Source organism: Thermobia domestica, chromosome 1 (assembly GCF_964235325.1).
Source record: "Thermobia domestica chromosome 1, izTheDome1.hap1.1, whole genome shotgun sequence".
Classification (NCBI taxonomy): domain Eukaryota; kingdom Metazoa; phylum Arthropoda; class Insecta; order Zygentoma; family Lepismatidae; genus Thermobia; species Thermobia domestica.
Genome location: NC_137454.1, coordinates 275,987,026 through 276,009,935, shown reverse-complemented (window position 1 = coordinate 276,009,935; position 22,910 = coordinate 275,987,026). Strand labels below are relative to the sequence as shown.

At 35.6% G+C, this 22,910-nt stretch overlaps 1 protein-coding gene across 2 annotated transcripts in view; it reads right to left on the bottom strand.

The window, feature by feature from the left end:
- Positions 1–22,910, bottom strand: part of ChT (choline transporter) — a 449,444-nt gene that overhangs the window by 226,054 nt on the left and 200,480 nt on the right. For both annotated transcript variants that reach the window (XM_081726511.1, XM_081726513.1), the window contains 2 exons: positions 16,642–16,791; positions 3,581–3,710 (listed from right to left, as the gene is read on the bottom strand). In XM_081726511.1, the coding sequence (XP_081582637.1) occupies positions 3,581–3,710; positions 16,642–16,791 (280 nt within the window). The remainder of the gene's footprint in view (positions 1–3,580; positions 3,711–16,641; positions 16,792–22,910) is intronic.

Sequence of the window (22,910 nt, the reverse complement as noted above, 5' to 3'; positions counted from 1 at the left end):
ATTGCATTTTAATTTAGTTTAATATTAAGTGTACAACATATAGTGTGCAGAAGTACATACGTATTTATCCCACAAACGCTCCTTGTGCCACCAGTGACCCACTTTATTTTTCACTACGTTACATGGGCTATATCATTCATTTAGCCAAACCCCCGTTGTTCCACTTCAGGCACACTACCCGTTCTCTTGTAGGAATTTCGTTCAGTTTTCCTCTCAGGTTTTCGATGTAACACGGTATTGTTCAATGCAGTTGCTAACGAATAAAACTGGTCTTGGGCGTTTGTGGGTTATTTATTATTATACGATAAAACCTATTTTTATTTAAATAATTGGATTTGTTGTAATGTTTAAAAGTTTATTGTAGTCATAGTTACGAGTTACTTCTTCGAGGCTTTCTAGCTTGCTCATGGTAAAAATAATGCATTTTCTTCATAAAGAGATACATATTTCAAGAAACAAAAATGTATGATTCTAATGATTACAAGAATGTTGAGAAATGAGATGTTTCACAAACCGCTAAAATAAAAGTGTTTTTTTTTTTTTTCAGTTTGGCTAGACAAAATAAAAGTTGTTCCCTGTTTCTATATTTATGATCATTCAAAAAAAAAAAAAATCTAGAAAGGGGATAACTTATTCCTATCAAGGATTAAGATTTAGTTCTCCAGGGGGCTGCAATATTTTGTGAAGGGGAAAGTCCCTAAGATCCCTCCGTCAGTTCACAATTTGATTATAAGAGAATAATAATAATAATAATAATAATAATAATAATAATAATAATAATAATAATAATAATAATAATAATATTAATAATAATAATAATAATAATAATAATAATAATAATAATAATAATAATAATAATAGATAGATAGATAGATAGATAGATAGATAGATAGATAGATAGATAGATAGATAGATAGATAGATAGATAGATTCGGAATAATGATCATTCGGAATATTTCGGAATATTTAGGTCCAAGTCTCGTGATTTACGCATTTGGGTTGGGTGCACCCGGCTTCGAGGACAACACAAAAAGTTAATTTTACAATCATTGATTTCCATCAACCCCTTACGGCATGCCGTGCCATATATGGCACATCCCCTTTTTTCACTTCAGTTATTGTGTGATTTATCAAAGGCGCCACATGACTGTTTCGTCTACTGTGTGAGTAATTGACGTGAATGAATGAGATATTTTGATGTCATCTGGCATGTTCTTTGTAAGTTGTATTAGGCGGCTAATCGTTATATGATTTTTGTGAAGCAGTGGATTTTTGTCAGTGAATATATATATATATATTTGGGAAAAACAATGTGTGCACTTTTCCCAAAAGCTAAGAGTATAGTATAGATATAGTAGTCCTAGTATAGTTGTATAAGGCAAGATCTATTCCCTGCACACTTCTAGAAAGTTTGCCTTGCTGCATACTGTGCCATATACGGCATGTGCTTATTTCTCATCAGAATTAAGTGAAAAATCAAAAATTCAAGTTTTAATTCATTTTTCAAGTTCCCATATGAGAATTTGAAATACTGATTATTTTTTTCCTAAAGAAAAAAATCATGCAGCAAGGGGTTGTCTCATCTAGTCTAAAAGGTATAACCATGGAAAATTAAACTAAAAATTTCATTTTGTTTCATGTTAGGTGATGACTGGAGCTTTTAAATGCTCTTGAATAGTTAAAACGTTTTAATGCGATAATTGTGTATATTGTAACTTCTGTATATTGTTGACTGACTCCTCCCCCTCTCCGAATTAAATGTGTCCCGGTTTTGCAAGTTAAAACTCTTTTGACTTTAAAAGAGCATCTTAGTCATCTTTGCTGACTAACTAAACCACAGATGAATAACCCCACTGAATGAATAACTATGAGAGCGCGTACTAAATATCAGAAAAGGATTTCATATTGATTTATTTATTGAATCATGTTTCATTACTGTCGATGCTGTTAGTTTATATTCCTAAAGAAATAAGTTACGCTTTACACATACAAATATAATTGTATGCTTTCCCTATTTCAAGAAAAAAATATGACCAATGTGGATATTTTTAGGTGTAGTGTTCCTATTTGATGAGTCACCATTGGGCACAAGAGCAAAGCAATATATTATAACTGCAAATAAATTAACAGTTTTAGATCTTGAGTCCATTGAATATTCATCAATCATTTCGTGTGTTAATATATTTGATATATAAGTAATGGTACGTTTCGTATTAGAAGAAGATAGATTTTTCCTGACTGACTCCCGATGGCGTCTACTAGTGTTAATGGCTATACCTCGTTTGCTAAGAATATTTATGCTTATATGAACATTGCGCTTCATCTGGTTTGTTAGATATATCCAAATTTTGGCCTGGATTTTCTTTCTGGCAAGAGGTATCCGATTCACAATCCGCATCATGAATGTTCGTTGCATATTGAGCCTCCTCTTCTACTTCTACTTTATTGATAACCTCTCTTTCTGTCATTATTGGATATTTAATTATTTAGTTTAAAAATAATGAAAGAGTTACAAATCTGTCGAACGTAGTTACTAAATATTTATTAAACATGTGTTAATTTTACACTAAGTAAATGCTCAGGACCCAATATTACCTGCGCATATACCGCAGGAGTCAATCCTACAATCAATATTAACATTCGTTTACCCTAATTTATTCATTTTCCATAATTGATTTGTTCAGTGCAAACTTTTCAAATTGTTTATTCTAATACTTTTAGGTGTTAAATAAACCACATTGTCTGAACCAGTGATAGCTTATTTGTATTGTACTGTGCGTCAGAATGAAATGAAAGACGTAATTAAATATTATTTTTTTTCTTTTCTTTCGCTTCCGAAGCGACAACACACTGCAAGTACATGAACCAAACTATTTAGAATTACGTTTTATAATTAATCTTGTTTCTTGTAACTAAGCCAATTAAGATACTACATATTTACTACTTGTTACGGAAATCTGGAGTTATTTATAAGTCAGCCCGGTACCAGTATGTAAATTTGGTTAACCTCTTCACGGATATAGCATCAAATGATGCCACATATTTATCAGGAAAATAATCCGTTTTCTTCACGAAGAAGAGTGCGAACTGAAGGTAAGTAAAAATAATATTCTGAAGCACTTGTTTTTAGTTACCTTCAGTTCGCACTCTTCTTCCTGAAAAAAAAAAAAAAAGATCGGATGATTTTCCCGATAAATAGTATGTGGCATCTTTTATCCATATCCGTGAAGACATTAAAAAGAATTACCTTGAGGGATGCGGTATATAAATGAAGAGCTATTTTCACAGTAAAAAGAACATTAGCTATTGATCACAAGCACTAAATTGTATACGTTCTGTATATTACACGTGAGTCGGACATCTTTAGGCAAACTATTGATATCATATCGCTATGGATATTCATATCATTATTGATGTATAGTATGCAATATTGGATGACGAGAATATTTTATTCATCGTTTCAGGTTTTCTAATAAAGATATTTCTGATGGTTGCGACATGTTTGTATGATATATGATAAACAACAATAACAGGAAAATTGATAGCTAACATGAAACATACGAAAATATTCAAATCGTACCTGTAGCTTTAGCAATCGCTCCAATAATAACTGGAGGAATTGCCATTATTACACATCCAAATGCTGCCACGTAAGATAAAATTTGTGCCCTAGCTGCAGATTTACTCGATAATACTCTCTGAAAGTAAACCTGTAAAGAGAAATTAGTTATATGGCGTTCGCTTTTCATAGTAAAACATTCTATGTTATTTAATAGTAATATAAACAGTAAATGGAAAATTGCCGTGAAATTCGCTTTTCAAAGTTAAAATACATAAATTATAACATATAAATACCATTACCTGGTAGGTATACTGACAAAAAGGCGCGGTTAAGTAGGGTACTTAACTTCCGCTAGATTATTTTTTGAAATCATTTTGTATTATTTTCTTACGGCATTGTTTCTCTCGCTATGTTCATATTTTCGAAGTATTAGCTTTGGATGTATCTCAGCAGTTTTGGATCTATCTGAGCCTATAGTCGGAAGCGGATGAGGAGTTACCATTAATATTTTTTTAATATCTTCCGATCTAGCAGAACTACAAAAGAAATATAATGTATGCCGCAACGATTAGAAAAAATAAAGTTATGCCAAAGCAATTGTTTCGTGCAAATTCACGACCCTGTTATTTACGCATTTTTGGATTCTCTGGCGATATAACACTAGTGTCTTACGTACCTACGAAAAGCAGAGCAGTAATTCTTCTTGCCACTCAAAATAACTCGCCAGAAATATCCGACACAGAAAATAGGAAACCTGAAATTATTAATCATTAAATGCTACCAAAGGAGGCATAGGTGTTGGTGACAAAATTACACGTGAATACACATGTGTAAGGTCACGAGGAGATGGCCTCTCCGACTTTATGGAAATCCTGGATATTAGAGCCTTGAATTCCTAAATCATATACATTACAAAGTATCGTGATTGGACTGTTTCGCAGTTCCTGTCGGAAGGTTTTCATAAAAAAGAAATGCAAGGAATTTGCTCTGCTATATGTTGTTTAGCACTTGCAAGTCACTCTAAATTCATCAAAGTAGGGTTTTATATTCTTTTATTACGTTTGCTTTTTTAAGCCATGTAAATATTACAATAATTTTTAAGAAAAGTTTTGACGTTTCTCTATAATCAGTACGAAGAGCATGAACGCATTTGCTACACAATCGCGGAGTTGAAAATTCGAATTTCGAGATCAGAAATCATTACTGAAGTTTTCCTTCTTGCCTTTAGACACACAATAAATGCCAAGAAAGTATCTTTCATTAGAATTAGCAGTATATCTTTATGCCCACGAAAATAAATAATAAGTGGTGAGTGATTAAATCTGTATGATAGATATACAAAAACACACCACATGGCGCAAGATCCCTAAAGGGTTTAGGCCTGAAACACGACTTTCTTGGGGGGTAAGCGTAACGCTTTTCTCAGTTGCTTTATGAGTACCGGTTTGGCCCCACGGTTGTCCCCGGTACTCATTTCTGGAGGCTGAGGTGAAAACGAATTTGGGTCACTAGATTAGCAGTCAGACGCTTTACCGACTTCACGACAGGTCAGCCCAGATAGATATACAGACAGATGTATGGACGGATATGCAAATCACGAATTGTTTCCATATAATTTATGAACTTGGGATAATTTATTTATTTATTTATTGAACAAATTCCCAGATACAATATAATTTTGCCATTTTACACAGCAGGAAAAAAGAAAAAACGAGAAAACAATAAAAATAAATAACAACAATAACATCAATAATATCAGCAAAGAGTGTACAAGTAATATTATTTGACCAGCATGCGTTTTATTGCTCTTTCAAACACCGGGTAGCTCCAAAAATGTCCATCTCGCTAGTTAGATTATTATAATAGTTCGGTATTCTGCGAAAAAGAGACATCTGTATGATTGTCATAATAGGGAATATTATGATGTGTTATGTGTTATAAGAGAATCGTTATTATAGTATATGGAGGGAACAGGAGACTTCTTCAGAGTAATTGTAATATAGAATAGTATAATAATATAGAAAGAATCGGCTATATTGTCTGTTTTTTTTACAGTTATTAAACGAGACATAGAAATCGCCTTTCCCGAGGCTTTGATAATCTCTTTTATTCGACCACGCCTAGAATGGGTGTCTAATGATGAAACAAACAAAAACATAGCTCTAAGTGAAAAGAGGAAGGTGTTTCATGTGCGACTAAGAGCAAGATACTAAGTCAAAGATTAAATGTGAAACCTATTAGCGATGGATACCAGGATACGTAGGAGGCAGAAAGACTGTAACAACTGTACAAAAAATCTGAATGAAAAAAGGATAAATTGCGAAGAAGATATATGAGATGCACAATGTAAATAGTAACACAAAAATATGTTACTAAAACTTTATGAAAGTAATACAGTATTTGGTGTTGCATATACAGATATATCTTAACAGTGTGTTATCAAGTCAAAACATATATATTGATATACATTTAAGTAGGAGTCGAGAAAGAAAGAAAAAGCAATAATGTAGCTGACATTTTGTACAGTAATTTATATATGACTGTTTTCACAGACCAAAAGTAGAAACCCAGTGCATAGGCCTTGTCTACACAATATAGGAATTTTATTATTACCGGTTCCTAATAAAAATGAATTACTGGTTAATGAAAATAACCATGTAATTATGAAACCATTCTTAAACATTTTTGTATTGTGATTGGTTCTTTGAGTTATAAGCCTTGAAAATATCATTTTAATATTCTTGAAAATTACCAATTTTTGAATCGAAATATTTCGTTGTTAATGCTTTGTTCCTAATACAATGTTAGCCCAGATTTGACCTGGTTACATTCCATTGCTCTCCATTCCCTGTCTCCTAGTAGACAATCTGTTCTTTCTAAAAAAAATCAAGAGCCAAGTAATTACGGTATACAGAGATACGTTCCTCAAAAGGTCCAAATGCAACACGTGCAAGCACGTCTCGATTAGTGAAATTATTGAGAAATATTTTCAAAATATTCAATATGATATATGATCAAGCCAAATAAAGCCCCTAAGCATTTGTATTGAATTCATAAATTACGGAGACTCTTCCTTTTATATTTCAAATTTACATATCTATATAATTCTATTATGTTCTAAAGAATTGACGTTTGAGCTTACTAATATATTGTTTTTATAAGAAGTTAGCATTTAACTTCTGTAAAACAAACTGGAATTTATTTTGGATAAAAATAACTCCTACGCATTTCCACAAACCAGTCTCTCTCTTCAATTGGAGTATTGCACGAGAACATATTCTACTTTATTTGAATATTCAAATGAAAATTTCCTTCTACGATCTCTGCAACTTTGTTCAGGCTCGGACTGACCAGGGCAGGAGGGAGGGATCTCAGCCAGGGTCCTCTCTAAGAATATATATATAATAATGAATATTGAATAACGTGGAAAGTAATATAAAACATGTCCGCTGTATTGGAGTATAGGTACTCGTTGTAGTTAGCTCCGTTCCCAGAGATCGATGGCCTCAGCATTGAATGTAGTCTTGCGGTAACTATATTGGAATGAAACTACCAGTACAGTAAGGTCCTTTTTGCTTCCCTTTGTGACTTAGTACAGGGTGCAAGTCAGACGCACTCGTCAATCCAAAAATGATGGTCGAAGGTATCTCTCACTTACAAGTTATGGGAGATTTCTCCGCTCCCCAGGCCTTTGGTTTGACAAAGAAAGATTTCACATTCCGCGTTTTCTCTCACTCAGTGACAATCATTTTCGTGTGAAACAGAAACTGCGCAACACTGTGAGTTTAGGCAGAAACCATTCCTACTGTACATTGGCCGCCAGCTCTAAATTTCGAGTCGCCAGTGGCGACCTGGCGACTGGAAATTTTGTGGCGTGACCTAGTAAGAATATACAGACTGTCCCATAATTCGTGTGTAAACTTTAATTTCATAGTGCTCAGAACTGGTAAAAGCTAAAACTGTGAAATTTGCAGGCAGTTTAGAGGAAGGTCAGAGGATTTGTTTGATAGCAAAACGAGATCGCGGGTATTATTGTTTGCGGAGTTACAGGGTCAAAGGTCAAAATGCAATTTTTTCCTTATGGGATTTCAATGTTAAATAGTAGTCTCACATGCCATTTTTTTGAATATCCATCTCCGGTAGCAAAAATTGGTATATCGACATAAATTCTGATCCGAAACAATGCGATAACGAGAAATTTGAGCAATCGTGACCCGGTGACCTCTAGCAGGTCATCTGTGACCTTTGAAGAAAAAGCTCCCTTTTCAACAACTTATTGTACACAACTAATTCAGTTGAGGATAATATTAAAAACACATATGCACAAAGGATTTACTGAACATCCTTTTTTAGCAAAACGAAGAGGTCAGCAATATCATCAGAGGTCAAAGGTCACGTAGTTAAAATTTCATGTTTGATGTGTTAGCAACGATGAAACTGTGACTTTTGAAAAATGATTTGAGCTACCATGGAACACACGGATAAAGGTCCTTCGAATTGGTGTATATGGGCATAACAAAAAGGTCAACAATGTCATAAAAGGTCAAAGGCCATGCAGTTAAAATTTCATGTTTGATGTGTTAACAAATATGAAACTGTGACGTCAGAAAGAATGATTTGAGGTTTTACAGGACACATGCATGCTGCACAGGACACAAATCCTTCCAATTGGTGTGTATGAGGATAGGAAAAAGTCAACAATGTCATAAAAGATCAAAGTTCACGTAGTTAAAATATCACGTTTTATGTGCTAGAAAATATGGAACGGCGACGTTTGAAAAATGATTTGACGTGTCATAGAATACATACAGAAAGGTCCTTCCAACGAGTGTGTATGGGCTCAGGAAAAAGATCAAGAATGTCCTTAAAGGTCAAAGGTCACACAGTTAAAATTTCATGTTTGATGTATTAGCAAGTATGAAACTGTGATGTTGGAAATAAGGATTTGAGCTGCCATAGAAAATATGCATAAAGGTCTTTCCAATTGGTATATATAGGCATAGGAAAAAGGTCAACAATGTCATAAAAGGTCAAAGGTCACGCAGTTAAAATGTCGTGTTTGCTGTATTAACAAGTATGAAACTGTGACGTTAGAAAGAATAATTGGAGCTCGCATAGAACACATGCAGAAAGGTCCTTCCAAGGGGAGTGCATGGGCTTAGAAAAAGGTTAACAATGTCATGTTTGAGAACTATTTAATTGGTATGGTATATAAAATTAAGAATATTTGTTTGGGCTCTCGGAAATCTTTTCTTTTAAATAACAAGAATACTTAATTTTAGGAAGTCATTATAGAATGCGCACTATTGTGTGCAGGACATTCTAGGGCATAGTGGGTGCAGGATTTTCTTTCGTCTAGATTCTAAAAATACATATTATTTGGGTAGCTTTTCCAATGAAAATATTACATGTAAATGCAAATCACTCAGGAGTTCTCCAAAAATAAAAATTAAAAAATCCTGAGAACAGACTGTACTACAGATTGTTCGTTATTTCTTTGTATCCATATCAAAAAGGATAACGCATTGAAAATAAACTGTTTCCAAGCAATGCATTGTGTTGTGAAGTTTGAGGGGAGAACAAAGATGTCCCGTATTCTCATGAAAAATAAATAGGGCAGCCTTAATATTTCCTTGATGCTTACCCAGGAAATTGAGAAAATAAAAATAATTCCACTGGAAATAAATTGCTTCCCCATATGTAGGAAGGGACGCACTCTTATCGTTTATTTATACCCTTTTGTGACTGAAGCATAAACACGATCTGTTTATGTTTTGGACTCACATAAAATAATCAGTCTGTTTCGTTCACAAGGGTGGCTTGGTGTTACTATAATGATAATCTCGTTGGACAGAGACAGTGTGGCAGTAGAGTGTGGAGTTGAGCTTAAAATTAAACGAGTTTGTGAATCTTGTGTGTCTTGTGAGTTTGTAAGAAAATAAAAACTGTTATCTTTCTTATTTTACCTATACTCATAGGCCTACGTCCTTGGAAGTGTGTGTGTGTGTGTGTATGTGTAATTGTGTAAGTCACAATGGATACTCTAACAAAGGAACAACGTGCCGATTTGCCTCAGTTCTTAGTAGGAAGTAGGTTACAAAAACGCGGAGAATGACGTTTGGACAGTGGGGTGTGAAAATAAGCAATACCAAATTCTTCATCTTTACAAACAGTTTCGGAATAACTGTTTTAGCAAGGAACATCTTTCTCAGCGACAACGAAAGGCAGGACCACCTGTAAGGATCTCTACCGAGGATACTAAACGCAAAGTGGTTCGTTCTGTGCATCGCTTGAGTGTTGCACCCAACGTTAAAAGAAGTTCGCTGAGTAGGATATTGCGGGTGCTTGAGGTTAAGGCGTACAGTATGAAGATTGTACATAAATAACATGATGATTTCAGTGCCAGAATTTTATTTTGTAGCTGGTTGATAGACAAATTAAATGAAAATCCCATATAATGTCAGATGAAGTTTTTTTTTTTTTTTTAAATGGAACACTGTCTTCGTCACATGAACGGTTCTTGGGACCCAGTCCACCGGCGAAAAGAATTGAACGCTGTGCAGATCAAAAGGGTATTATGGTGTGGATGGGACTAACAGCAACTGGTGTAATAGGACCGTTCTTCTTCGAAGGAAACGTTAATCAACTTACATACCAAAATATGTTGCGAGAATTTCTTTTCCATGAACTTGATCCCTTAAATCTTGATCCACACAATGATATGTGGTTTCAAAAGGATGGTGCTCCAGCACATCGTACTAGGGCAGCATTGCAAATTTTAAGAGGAAGGTTTGGAAACCATTTAATAAGTATAGTTTCTGATATTGAGTGGCCAGCTAGAGGTCCTGATCTAACCCCATGCGAATTCTTTCTATGGGGCTTTCTTAAGCAACAAGTTTATAAAACTCCTTCAGTAACACTTGAAGAACTTCGACGATCGATACAGCGTGCCGTTGAACAGATAACTCCAGACACTCTTAAAAAAATCTTCACAGAGTGAACTTACGTTTAGCACATCACGGAGATCACGTGAAATAAATTGCAAAGTACTAAAAAGATTTACAGTCTACAAGGACGTCAGTGTGTGTTGTAGAGGTAAGACAATATTTCAAATATTTCTGTGCAATAAATAGCTATTAATTTGTTTCAATAAGAAGAAAAAAAAAACATTTCGAATGCAGTTTTGCAAGGCTAAGTAATTAACACAAGGTGGGACTCATACTATGTTTAATTCATTGTTTTAAACATCACAGAAACATATTTACCATTGCCTGCAGCTTCTGAATTACAAAATTAGGCTTCTTCACCTTATGGCAATATTGAACTTTTCATTATGGTCATGTGCACCCCTTGGAAGGACCTTTCTGCATGTGTTCCATGGAAGCTCAAATCCGTATTTAAAACGTCACAGTTTTATACTTGCTAACACATCAAACATGAAATTTTAACTGTGTGACCTTTGACCTTTTATGACATTGTTGACCTTTTTTCTATGCCCATACACACCAATTCGAAGGACCTTTATGCATGTTTTCTGTAGTAGTTCAAAGCATTTTCAAACGTCTCAGTTTCATACTTGCTAACACATCAAACATGAAATTTTACCTGCGTGACCTTTGACCTTTTACGATATTGTTGACCTCACACACACCAATTTGAAGATCCTTTCTGCATGTGTCCAGTGGAAACTCAAATCCTTATTTCCAACATCGCAGTTTCATACTTGTTAACACTTCAAACATGAAATTTTAACTGCGTGACCTTTGACCTTTTATGACATTGTTGACCTTTTTGTTATGCCCATATACAGCAATTTGAAGGACCTTTATGCGTGTGTTCCATGGTAGCTCAAATCATTTTTCAAACGTCACAGTTTCATAGTTGCTAACACGTCAAACATGAAATTTTAACTGCGTGACCTTCGACCTCTTATGATGACCTTTTCCCTATGCCCATACTCACTCGTTGGAGGGATCTTTATGCATGTGTTCTATGGCACTTCAAAGCATTGTTTCCAATGTCACAGTTTCTTATTTGTTAACACATCAAATATGACATTTTAAGTACGTGACCTTTGACCTCTGATGATATTGCTGACCTCTTCGTTTTGCTAAAAAGGATGTTCAGTAAATCCTTTGTGCATATGTGTTTTTAATGTTATCCTCAACTGAATTAGTTGTGTACAATAAGTTGTTGAAAAGGGAGCTTTTTCTTCAAAGGTCACAGATGACCTGCTAGAGGTCACCGGGTCACGATTGCTCAAATTTCTCGTTATCGCATTGTTTCGGATCAGAATTTATGTCGATATACCAATTTTTGCTACCGGAGATGGATATTCAAAAAAATGGCATGTGAGACTACTATTTAACATTGAAATCCCATAAGGAAAAAATTGCATTTTGACCTTTGACCCTGTAACTCCGCAAACAATAATACCCGCGATCTCGTTTTGCTATCAAACAAATCTTCTGACCTTCCTCTAAATTGCCTGCAAATTTCACAGTTTTAGCTTTTACCAGTTCTGAGTACTATGAAATTAAAGTTTACACACGAATTATGGGACAGTCTGTATTTCAACAATATGAAGACTGGGGCCGCAGCATAATATTGTCTAATTGTGTATTGGAACCCCATGAATGCTGAAATGAGACTGACTTTTATAAATTCCTGGGAAGGCTCTCTGTTGGTCGTTTGATACGTTGTTACAACACCACAAAGAAACTAGATGACAAAGAGAAATACTTTTGCAAACCAATGAATATCCAATTAAAGGAATATTATACTGAATGCTTTTCCTGTTCGTCGGCTATCGAAGAAAAGAATGGCTGTTGAAAAGTCATCTAATGAGATAGGTAAAGACTCAAGATCATCCGACCTCTTCAAAGTGGGATATTATTGTAAGATTTTGAACTTAGTAGTAAAATTGTGAAGAACCTTACTTCTGAATTTACTTAAGGATTTGCGGTTGCTAGATCCTAAATTTTTCAACGTAATGGCTTCCATAGAACACATTTGCAACACGCAATAAAGTTAAATCTCGATAAGGCTCAACTATTGATAGAATTTGTAGAATTCGCCAACATGTCGGAAGTTTTAACTGCTGGTGTCGTAACCATCAAACCAAGTGGACAAATTACCAAACAAAGCTGCATCGGAGGCAATTTCAGTGAGCATATTTTTAATCACGCTCTACCCTAGCCATAGGAGCTAAATACGCTGTTCTGATTGGTTGAAGTTATCCGTTTCTCGCCACGTAGTATGCATATAGCAGATATAAAATGGCTGCTACTGTTGTCGGTCGTCATGGCCGAGCGTACTAGTGCAACGCGCTAGTTATAGTAGTGGTTTTTGGTGTGCGTTCAAACGCGACCCAAGTAAATGTTTTTATTCTTTAAAATTTTTATAGCACCTTTTCATTGAAATGCAGTTTTGCTAAATGGTAGCAGCAGCAGCAGTAGGAGGAGGAGGAGGAGGAGGAAGAGTAGGAGCCCCGCAGGGCACTTTCTGTTCCACTTTGACCCCCATGATTTAAATTTAACCTTAGCTGCTTCTTCAATGTTCTTCTTCAATTTCAACAAAGTGACTATTTTCTTCTATTATATAATACACAATACATGCACCAGAAGGTTTGGACAATCACAAACTGCAACCAATCAGAAACAGGTATATAGTTCCGACAGCTAGGGTTGAGCTTGAAAAAAATATGCTTTCAGTGATGAAGACTCCGAAGAAAAGGAAGGGCAAGAAAGTGTGAAAATTGATAGTGTCGAGCTTGTGGCACATTCTTGCAGTTATTCTTTTCGAATTTATACAACAGATGAGTTCATTAAATGTCACTATAAATAGGCCTTAACATTACCATGTACACAAATGTGCTGCGAATCAGTATTCTCACAACTGAAATTGATTAAAACAAAATGCCGCTCTCTCCTGTCTCAGGACTTATTGGAAACGTTTATGTTTATAAGTATGGAATAAGATATTTCTAGTATTATCGATGTTGCAAAGGTGTCAGAAGAGCTCTGTGAACTTTCCGTAGAACTGGATTGGTTGTTGCACTGTTAACTGAGAGACTAGTTAGCTCCTTGTGTTTCCTTTAACTTTGAATCTACCAGCAGTGCCATAATATGATTCAGTAATGTATCTTATATACTTTTATACTTATAATAAAAAACTATCCCTGTGTGTTTATAACAGCTTTTAGTTTCCTAGAGACATATAGACTATACACATATCCATTAGGATACATAAGATAATCTTTTAAATACTTCAACATATAATTGAAGGCTTTTGTGCGTTCATTGCAACACCATTCGTGAAGCAACTACTTCATCTTTGTTATTCATAATACTCGATCTGTGAGTATTAACTCTAATTTCAGGTTATATTGATAATGTTTCGGTCAGTATTTTATCAAACCCAATTGGAATTAGAGTGTCGTTACAATAAGCAGAGTAAAAAATTAAGTAGAGGGAACTTAAAGTGTACCCTGTGAGCCTTCTACATGCTACATGGGAAGGGAAGATTTTGTTGCAACAATTTTTGGGTGCATCCGGAAATATATTTCCGGTGCTACAGACAGTACTTATCCCAATTAGCAAATTTGAATTGTAAAACATCCACTCTAATTCGTTCACATGGTTTTAATAAGAAAGATCACAAAGAATCTCTATTCAATTTTTTATCAGTGTTGACAGCGGCGCGTCATCTCGGAGTGTATCACATATATTCGACGTTCAATATATGCATCCTCAACTATGAGAGCGTCTAGCGACAAGTATTTCAAGAAAATATTAGGAGTTATCTACATAGTTGTTGTGTAATATGGAGACATCGTTATAAGATAACGAAATTCTGAATTTCGGTGGAAATATCTTAAACCGTGATATGTTGTAGGTATTGTGAATGTGAGGATAAACACCAATCACTAACCTTTTGGTCAATACAGGGTCACAGGACAACGTTATTCTATATTTCAGTGAAAATGAATGAAATATTGATATATTGTAGATATTGTGATCCTGAAAGAAAGTCTCAATGGACATAACTTTTTGAAAGCAGTCGAAGACAACGATATTCTGGATTTCGGTTAAAATTAGTGAAAACGTGATATGTTGTAGATGATGTGATCCTGAGAAAAATTGTTAAGTTGTGGCTTACCAGCAAGTGTACGTCAATTGGTAGACCACTTGTTCGCATTCAGGAGGTTTGGCCCAGGCCGGCTATCCTGCCTAGAGTTTTACGAGTATTTCGTTTGTCAAGTGAAGGAAATATTGTGACGATAAATGGTGTTGGCCGCTACTCTACTCATCCTTTTTCCGGGTTGTGTATTCGGTTAGGTACGGCATACCTCTTATGTGGCGGACGTAGGAAGAAAGGGTGCAAATCTGTGCAAGAAAACGTTGCTAAAATCATAGGGTTAGTTTTTGTCAATATCATAGCGGCCGCGGCTGTCTACTGTCTCTTTTCCAGTGACACTACGTTCCCACTCTGAAGTAAGATGGGTTCATTCCCTGCTGCAAACACTTTGACTGACGTTTTCCAGTTCTTTTTTCCACAAATTAATGCACTGATAGTACTGAACGACTGACCTAGTCTTAACGTTCCTGTCTCGATGTTTAGGACTCTGTTCGTTTAGGATTGTTGTACCATCGAATTGACACGTGCAACAATTACAATCGCTACCAAAGAAATGTCGGTGTAATCATATTTATTTTCATTGAATAAAATTCTTTACTTGTGAAACATACACAAACTGTGTATATGTTCCACTAAACCATCACTGACGGGTATTCGTGACCTTTTCTGAGGATCATACTATTTGCAACATATCAGGTTTAAGTTATTTCCACCTTCCAGAATATCGTTATCATTGGCTGTTTCAAAAATGTGGCCCTGTAGAGACCAAACGGTTAATGATTGGTGGTTAAGCCTATTCAGATTTTATTCTCAGGATCTGCAATTTATCACGGTTTCAATGATTTCCACCGACGTCAAGAATATCGTTATCATTGGCTGTTTTCAAAAAATGGCGCTGTAGTGGTCAAACGGTTAATGATTGGTGGATGAGACCATTGAGACTTTTTCTCAAGATCACAATATCAACAACATATCACGATTTTAGACCTTTCCACGGAAATTCAGCATATCGTTATTTTCAGTTTTAAAAATGTGGGCTCGTAGTGCTTAAACGGTCAATGATTGGTGGTTCTTCCCTTTGAGGCAGGGAGGATGACGAGCCAGGGAGGATGGGGTGATTCCTCCGAGGATGACAAGAGCTACAACATATCATGGTTTCAGTCATTTCCACCAAAATCCAAAATATCGTTAACTTTGGCTCTTTTCAAAAAAGAGGCTTCATCGTAGCCAGTCAGTGATTGATGATTGTGTCCATTGGGTCTTCTTCTCAGGATGACAATATCTACAACTTATCACGGTTTCAGTTATTCTCAAGGACGTCCACAATATCGATATCTTTGACTGTTTTTTAAAAAAAGTAGCCCTGTAATGGTCAAATGGTTAGTGATTGGTTGTTGTGCCCGTTGAGATTTTTGCTGAGAATCACAACGTCCAGAACATATCACGGCTTCAGTCATTTCCACCGAAATCCGGAATATTGTTATCTTCTGCTGTTTTAGAAAAGTGGCCGTGTAATGGCTAAACGGTCAGGGATTGGTTGTTGCATTCATTAAGACTTTTTCTCAGGATCACAATATCTAATACATATCACGGTTTGTCATTTCTACCGAAATCCTTAACATCGATAACTTCGGCTGTTTTTAAAAAGTGGCCCTGAAGTGGCCAAACAGTTCGTTATTTGTGGTGGTGCCCATTGAGACTTTCTTTCAGTATCACAGTATCCACAACATGTCACGGCTGTAGACAATTTAACTGGAAACGAGTTTTCATAAGGATTGTACGGGGTTCTTGAATAGTTAGTTTAATTTAAATTTAGTTGTAGTTATACTAGCATTTAACTGAATTTCCCGAATGTTAATTAGAATGATATTTATGAAGTGGTTGATTAATACCGTAGAATAACCTTATCGCAGCGACTTTGTTATATATATATTACTCACCTGCCATGGAATACCACCAAAAATTAGAAGGAGGCCGTAATCTATGTAATAACCTATTTCTGAAGTTTCCAGAGTACCAATCCAGTCCACTTGAGAAGGTGCTAAGGAACCAACATGCTTGTCTACCCACGCGAAAGGAATACACATCCACTGTAAGGATAAAAGAACAACTTTAAGTCAGGCTTATGTAAAATTAATTTACATTTCTTGAACACTAGAATCCAATGTCAACTAGTATGTGACACAATAAGATTTTAACCATTATCAGTCACAAATAGTGTACTTTTATTGGCATTTACAGCCCTAATAGTAATGAGAGATTTCAGAAAATTAATTCATGTAGCGTGTGTGAAAGTTGTTAAAGTATAAACTTAAGATATACAAGGTGCGCACTGAACAGTTACAAAAACAGCCAACTCTTAAAAATATTTACTGTAATAAGGAAACGCAGAAAAGATACCAATTGTTACCTGACAGATAAATTGGTACCTTATTAGATAGGCTTGTTACACTTTGTGTCCCTGTAACCCAGAGAATAATATCTGTGGTGAAGAATGGTTGAATGAAATGGTAGTGACATTTGATAAATCTTTCACGAAAGATATGCGAATGTTAAGGATGCTGAATTGTGATACGCAGTTAGAAACAACCTATCCCTCCTAAAGAGGGCAGGAGGGGCAATTTTAAAATTCCAAACTGAAAACCCCCGTTTCATAGCACATTCGGATTCTGCGACTGAGAAAAAGCAACTTTCACTTGCACAAGTACTTTTACGTTATCATAGTGGATGGCGCTATAAATTCAAAAATTATAATACCATACATCTTTTGAGGTTGATGTTGAACTAATTATCTCGAGAAATACACTTGCAAATGAAATAGCACGAAATACGCATTTGATATTTTAAAAATGTTTTCCACAAAATGTAATTGCTGACATTTAAAGTTCAAAATAATTGTTGTAAAGGACTATCATGATGGTGCTTCTTCTAGGGAAACATCTTCCCTAGAAGTTCATAGGGCAGGTAGATCATTATGCTCCTTAAGTAACACGAGACACGTTCAATCCCAAGTAAAATCATTATTTCACACCAACAGGTAAAAGTACAATTCACGGATAATTTATAGAACAAATTTGCAAAATGAAGATAAACCACAATAAATTTAATTGATATATACATATATGATGCAATTTAATTTGATTTATATAATTGATATGATTGATATATATTGTAAATGATCTTCCCGATTCCCGAATTCACGTTTATTTAGTTACAATAAAATGCCACTTATGTTAAATAAGAGAAAAACATATTATTATTATTATTATTATTATTATTATTATTATTATTATTATTATTATTATTATTATTATTATTACTTTGTTTGGTATCTAAACACCCGCGTGCCTGCGTGTTATGATCCATAACAATAATGATCAATATCAGTGCTGTATGTAACACGACATACATTAATCTGTTAGTCTAACTGTTGACACGTTCTTTCCAACATCCTAGATCAGTAGATCCAATTTCTTGAATATGTTCTCAACGTTCATGTGATTCTTAGAGACGGTTGTCTGAAATGCTTGATTTTAACATTTATAATTCTTGAATAAAAACTACACTCCGTTTGACATGAAAGTCGATAGTACAAATCAATGTTCCATCTTCGTTTCTTGTCGTCTTGGTTTACTGTCGCCCTGGAGGCGGCTTTAAGAGTTTAAAAAAACATCAAAACATACGAAATAGATCTCCATAGTATAAATTTTAATCACCTCAATATTAATTATTTATTGCAGAATAGATGTGTAAGTGCTTACCGGCTAATCTGTCACTCGTCGTTTTGCACTGTTATTTTTTTAAATAGGAGTAATAATCGTAGGATTAGTGTAGAAGTTTCAGCCTGATTTCTTTTTTTTTCTAATGTAAAAATATGAGGAAACAAGTATTAATCTCCAAAAGTCTTTTCTTCCCCTAACATTCAAGTAAATTAATAACTAAACGAAATTCAGCCTGCTGTATTCTTGTAGTATTTGGCGTTTGTGTATCAGTTGGGTGGCCTACCTATTTGAAGGTCAGCCTTCCTTCAAATTCTGTAACTAGATTTCTTGAGCTTCTATTAAGGGTAAGTGAATTAAATTAAATATAATCCATCTCATCTAGCAGTTTTTAGAGGTATTCCAATCACACTATATCTTGAGTATCAATGTCAACAACAACTTCCCTTTCGTGAATTTCATATATATATATATATATATATATATATATATATATATATATATATATATATATATATATATATATATATATATATATGCTCCATGATACTTTCGTAAAAATAGTTATTTTCTCATATTTTTATGAGGCCTTCCCACAATAATGAAAATGCACTTTGGTCTGCGAAAACATCTTCATATAGATATTTCCAACTTTTGCGAAGCAATGAAATTGGTAATAATATTGGAAATTAGAAAAAAAAGAAAAAAATCACGAAAAGCACAGATGAACAGTTATAGTTGAAACGTATCGAATTTATACCGTCCGGCTAAACGCGTAGTGCATATTTTCCTAGATAAATCTCAAAACACATCCGACATCCTATTAGTTTATGGCTCTGAGAATCTTTACAAATTATTCTGTTGTTTGTGGTTCAACTAGTGAAAAGAAGAAATGTAAGCAACAATCAGCAGATATAAATACAGTATCAATTTTTCTGCTAAACCATATGATCAATAGATTGTGACAAAAGTTAAATATTCTATCTAGACAACTCCGATAATAAACGATAATTTAAATCATTAGAGAATAAACCAACAAGCGAAAAACCATATTTAACTTCGAAATTATCTTAAATAATTTTGAATTTTGAAGCAATACGATGTACTTTTTTATGCTTTCCAATGATCTACACGTTGTAAATGGTTATTACTGGGGAGGGACTTTTATGCCCTTTCAACTGTTTTATATATCTGTAAATATAAGTGAATGTCACACATCCATGAACTGATCGAGATCAATTGGCTATCACATATAGCCAATAACTATTCTGTAGCGATCTGTGGCTCGCATAGAGGTGTATTTATTTTTATTACTTATTCTAAACTAGTGTTCTCAACGGGTCGGGTCGGGTCGGGTTGAAGACCAACCCTACCCGACCCGTAACCCGAATTGACTGACCCGACCCGACCCGACCCGACTGACCCGAACCGTGATCCGACCTAATTGACCTGACCCGACAACCCTACCCGAGCTGACCCGGTTGACCCGACCCGACAACCCACCCCGAGCTGACTCGATTAACTCAACCCGACCCAAGCTGACCTGACCCGACAACCCGACCCGAGTGGCCTGACCCGACAACCCGACCCGAGCTGACCCGACTGACCCGACTTGACCCGTAACCCGACCCGAGCTGACCCGATCCGAATCAGTTCGGATCACTAGGTCACGACACTGAGTGAACGCCAAAATGCACTACCATTGGGAATTAACCCAGACCACATGAGGAAGGCTCGATAATATCGGTGTCGGTGTCGGCGTACTTTGCACACCTCGCCGACAATATCGGAGGAAGCCCCGACAATATCGTTGCCGGTGATGAGCGTAGTAAGCGACACACAAAAAAAATCTTCTCCATATATGAAAACAAATAAAAAATAATAATAATTGAGAAAATTATTTTTTAAAACAAGGACTGCAAGAACTGTTCTGAAGAGGTGTGGAGGACGGTACAAAACTTAGAAAAAATAGTCCTATGCCTAAACATGTTTAGATTTAACAGTGCCGTTTTAAATAGATGCCGTAAACATATTATTTTCGTTTCGATGAGAATTGATGCTGCGATACATTGCAAACTATATTAGTTTTAATTTTTCTTGAAACACTGTTACCTATTGTATGCATATTATTTTGTTTTCCATGCAATCAATACTAATGTCATAGTAGATTAAATGATAAGATTCGAATTAGTAATTCTGTTTTACATTGCTCCATACATACACTGACGCAAATCCCGAGGAGATGAAGGGGACATGTCCTCTCCAATCTTGGAACTGGGGAGATTCTCCCCTCCCCCTATAATCCGATTTGAAATGTGTTTTTTTGGGAGAGAAATTTGATTATTTGTGTCCGATCGCCAGAAAGGAAAGTGAGATGAAATTAATGTCCTCTCAGAATAAGCCTCAAATCTCCTCGCCTCCCAATGTTGAAGAAAACTCTGCTCCCCTGATCCTCCAGAGCATTGTTTCTCGACTACATAATTATTTTGAACATCGCTATATATACAGGGGCGGATCCAGGATATGATCAAGGGAAGGGCTAAACCATATTTTGCAGTTTTATCCAGTGTAAAGCAGGATTGAAGCCTATTTTATCCAGTGTATATCTGAGCTTCAAGGGGAAGCTATAGCCCTTGGATCCGCCACTGTATATATATATATATATATAATATGGGAACGATCTTACCCGTCCCCCCCCCCCAATGTTGAAGACAGATTTGCGCTGTTGCATACCTACCTGTCGTTTCTCGTTTCTTTTTGTCCATGAACTCAAAATCCTGGACAAGGCTTGCATAAACATCTCGCCATGCTTTTTGCTTTTCAATTCTGTCCTTGAAAGAGTCTGTTATCTTATCCCATATGCAAGGTCTACATTCCACAAGTTCAATGAGGGTTAAAATATCGAATGGAAAAATTCCTGCCACATCTAAAAATCTAACCAAAACTAGAAAGGTAAGAATGCAATAATACACAACCTTTTCATGCAGTCACTGTAGCTAAACTGTAGAACTCTATCAGGGGGTCGAGCCCGGTACAAAGGGGAGAGGGAAAACTTGGATACATAGCTTTGGCTTCAATTGCCATTCCACAAATTATTTTTTAAAATGGGGGATTTGGGATACTTTTGGAAATGAGAGAAAAAATCTGCCACAAGTGAAGCACGAAGTCACATCCCTATTGTTGAGGTCACAATCAAGATAATGCCAAATGAGTAACTTGTCCTTGGAGCTTTGGAAAGAGTGTTTGATTGTGCTGGTTTCGTTTCAAAATAATAATAATTCTCCTTTACTTGTCAACAAATATTCTATTCAATCATTGCTTATTGAGTGGGACCGGGAAAAGTGATCGGCATAAAATTCTGATGAAAATAAAAGGAAGTAATAATAATCAGGATTTTTTCCAGTGTATGCTAACAGTTACAGTGTATCAAAATGTTAACAGTGTATCAAAATTTGAACATTACGCTTAAATTAATTTCCAGAATGCATTAAATTTAAATGCATTAATAGATTAAAAAATATACCATCAAAGTGTGTGTATCTGAGAGAGAGAGAGAGAGAGAAAGAGTGGAAAATAATCAAGAAATTGATTATCTAAATTTCCTATATTCTAGTTTGTAATAGCTATTTCGAGGGAAACCAGTACTCTTCAGACTTCCCACATTTTATACTTATTTAACAAAGGGAATTAGCTACTCCAAAACAGAAACTGTAAAAAAATAATAAGCTGTTCCGAACTTGTTTGTAGGACAAGATAATAATAATATTATTATACAATTGTAATAGAAAAAAATGGAAACAACAAAATTCCAAAGACAAGAAACGAAACAAAAATACAGAGCGCCTTGTCATTCACTCTCTTCATCTAACCCACTAGCCGGCCGACATTATCGGCCGCATGTGCATCGAATCATAAGAAAATATCGCCCCCGACAAAATCGGTGTCGGCGATACCGCCGATATTATCGGGGGCTTGGCCGACAGCATCTGCGTGTCGGAGGATCAGCCGATAATATCGGTGGCGTATGCAAGCTACGATTTGAGTACATTGACGTCGATTTCACCGCCGACATTATCGATGCATCCACCGATATTATCGTTGCCGTGAGCAAGCGCACTTACTCCTTAACCACTAGCTAGATCAAGCGGAGGATTTGTATCTGCATCTTATTGAATATTTGGCACTTTTGAGGTTTGGTTATTTCTTTTTATAACTGATACCAATGTCCAACGTGGGAGAAATTTATTTATTTTTTCTTGCTTTAGTTCTATGTGATGAAATTTTTCTTCAAGGTCAGTTTTCTCACCTGCTCGGACGGCAGGGGGTCTTCTAGGAAGGCAGTAGCAAGAGTCTCTTGGCGGAGACAGAAGGAAATCGTTTAACTACAATGATAAGGGTTGAGGAAACAGGAGAACATCTGTGATTTTTTCCAACCCTTCAACTTTCATTCCAAAATAGGTTCTTATGATTTTGTGACCCGTGCCAGTTTG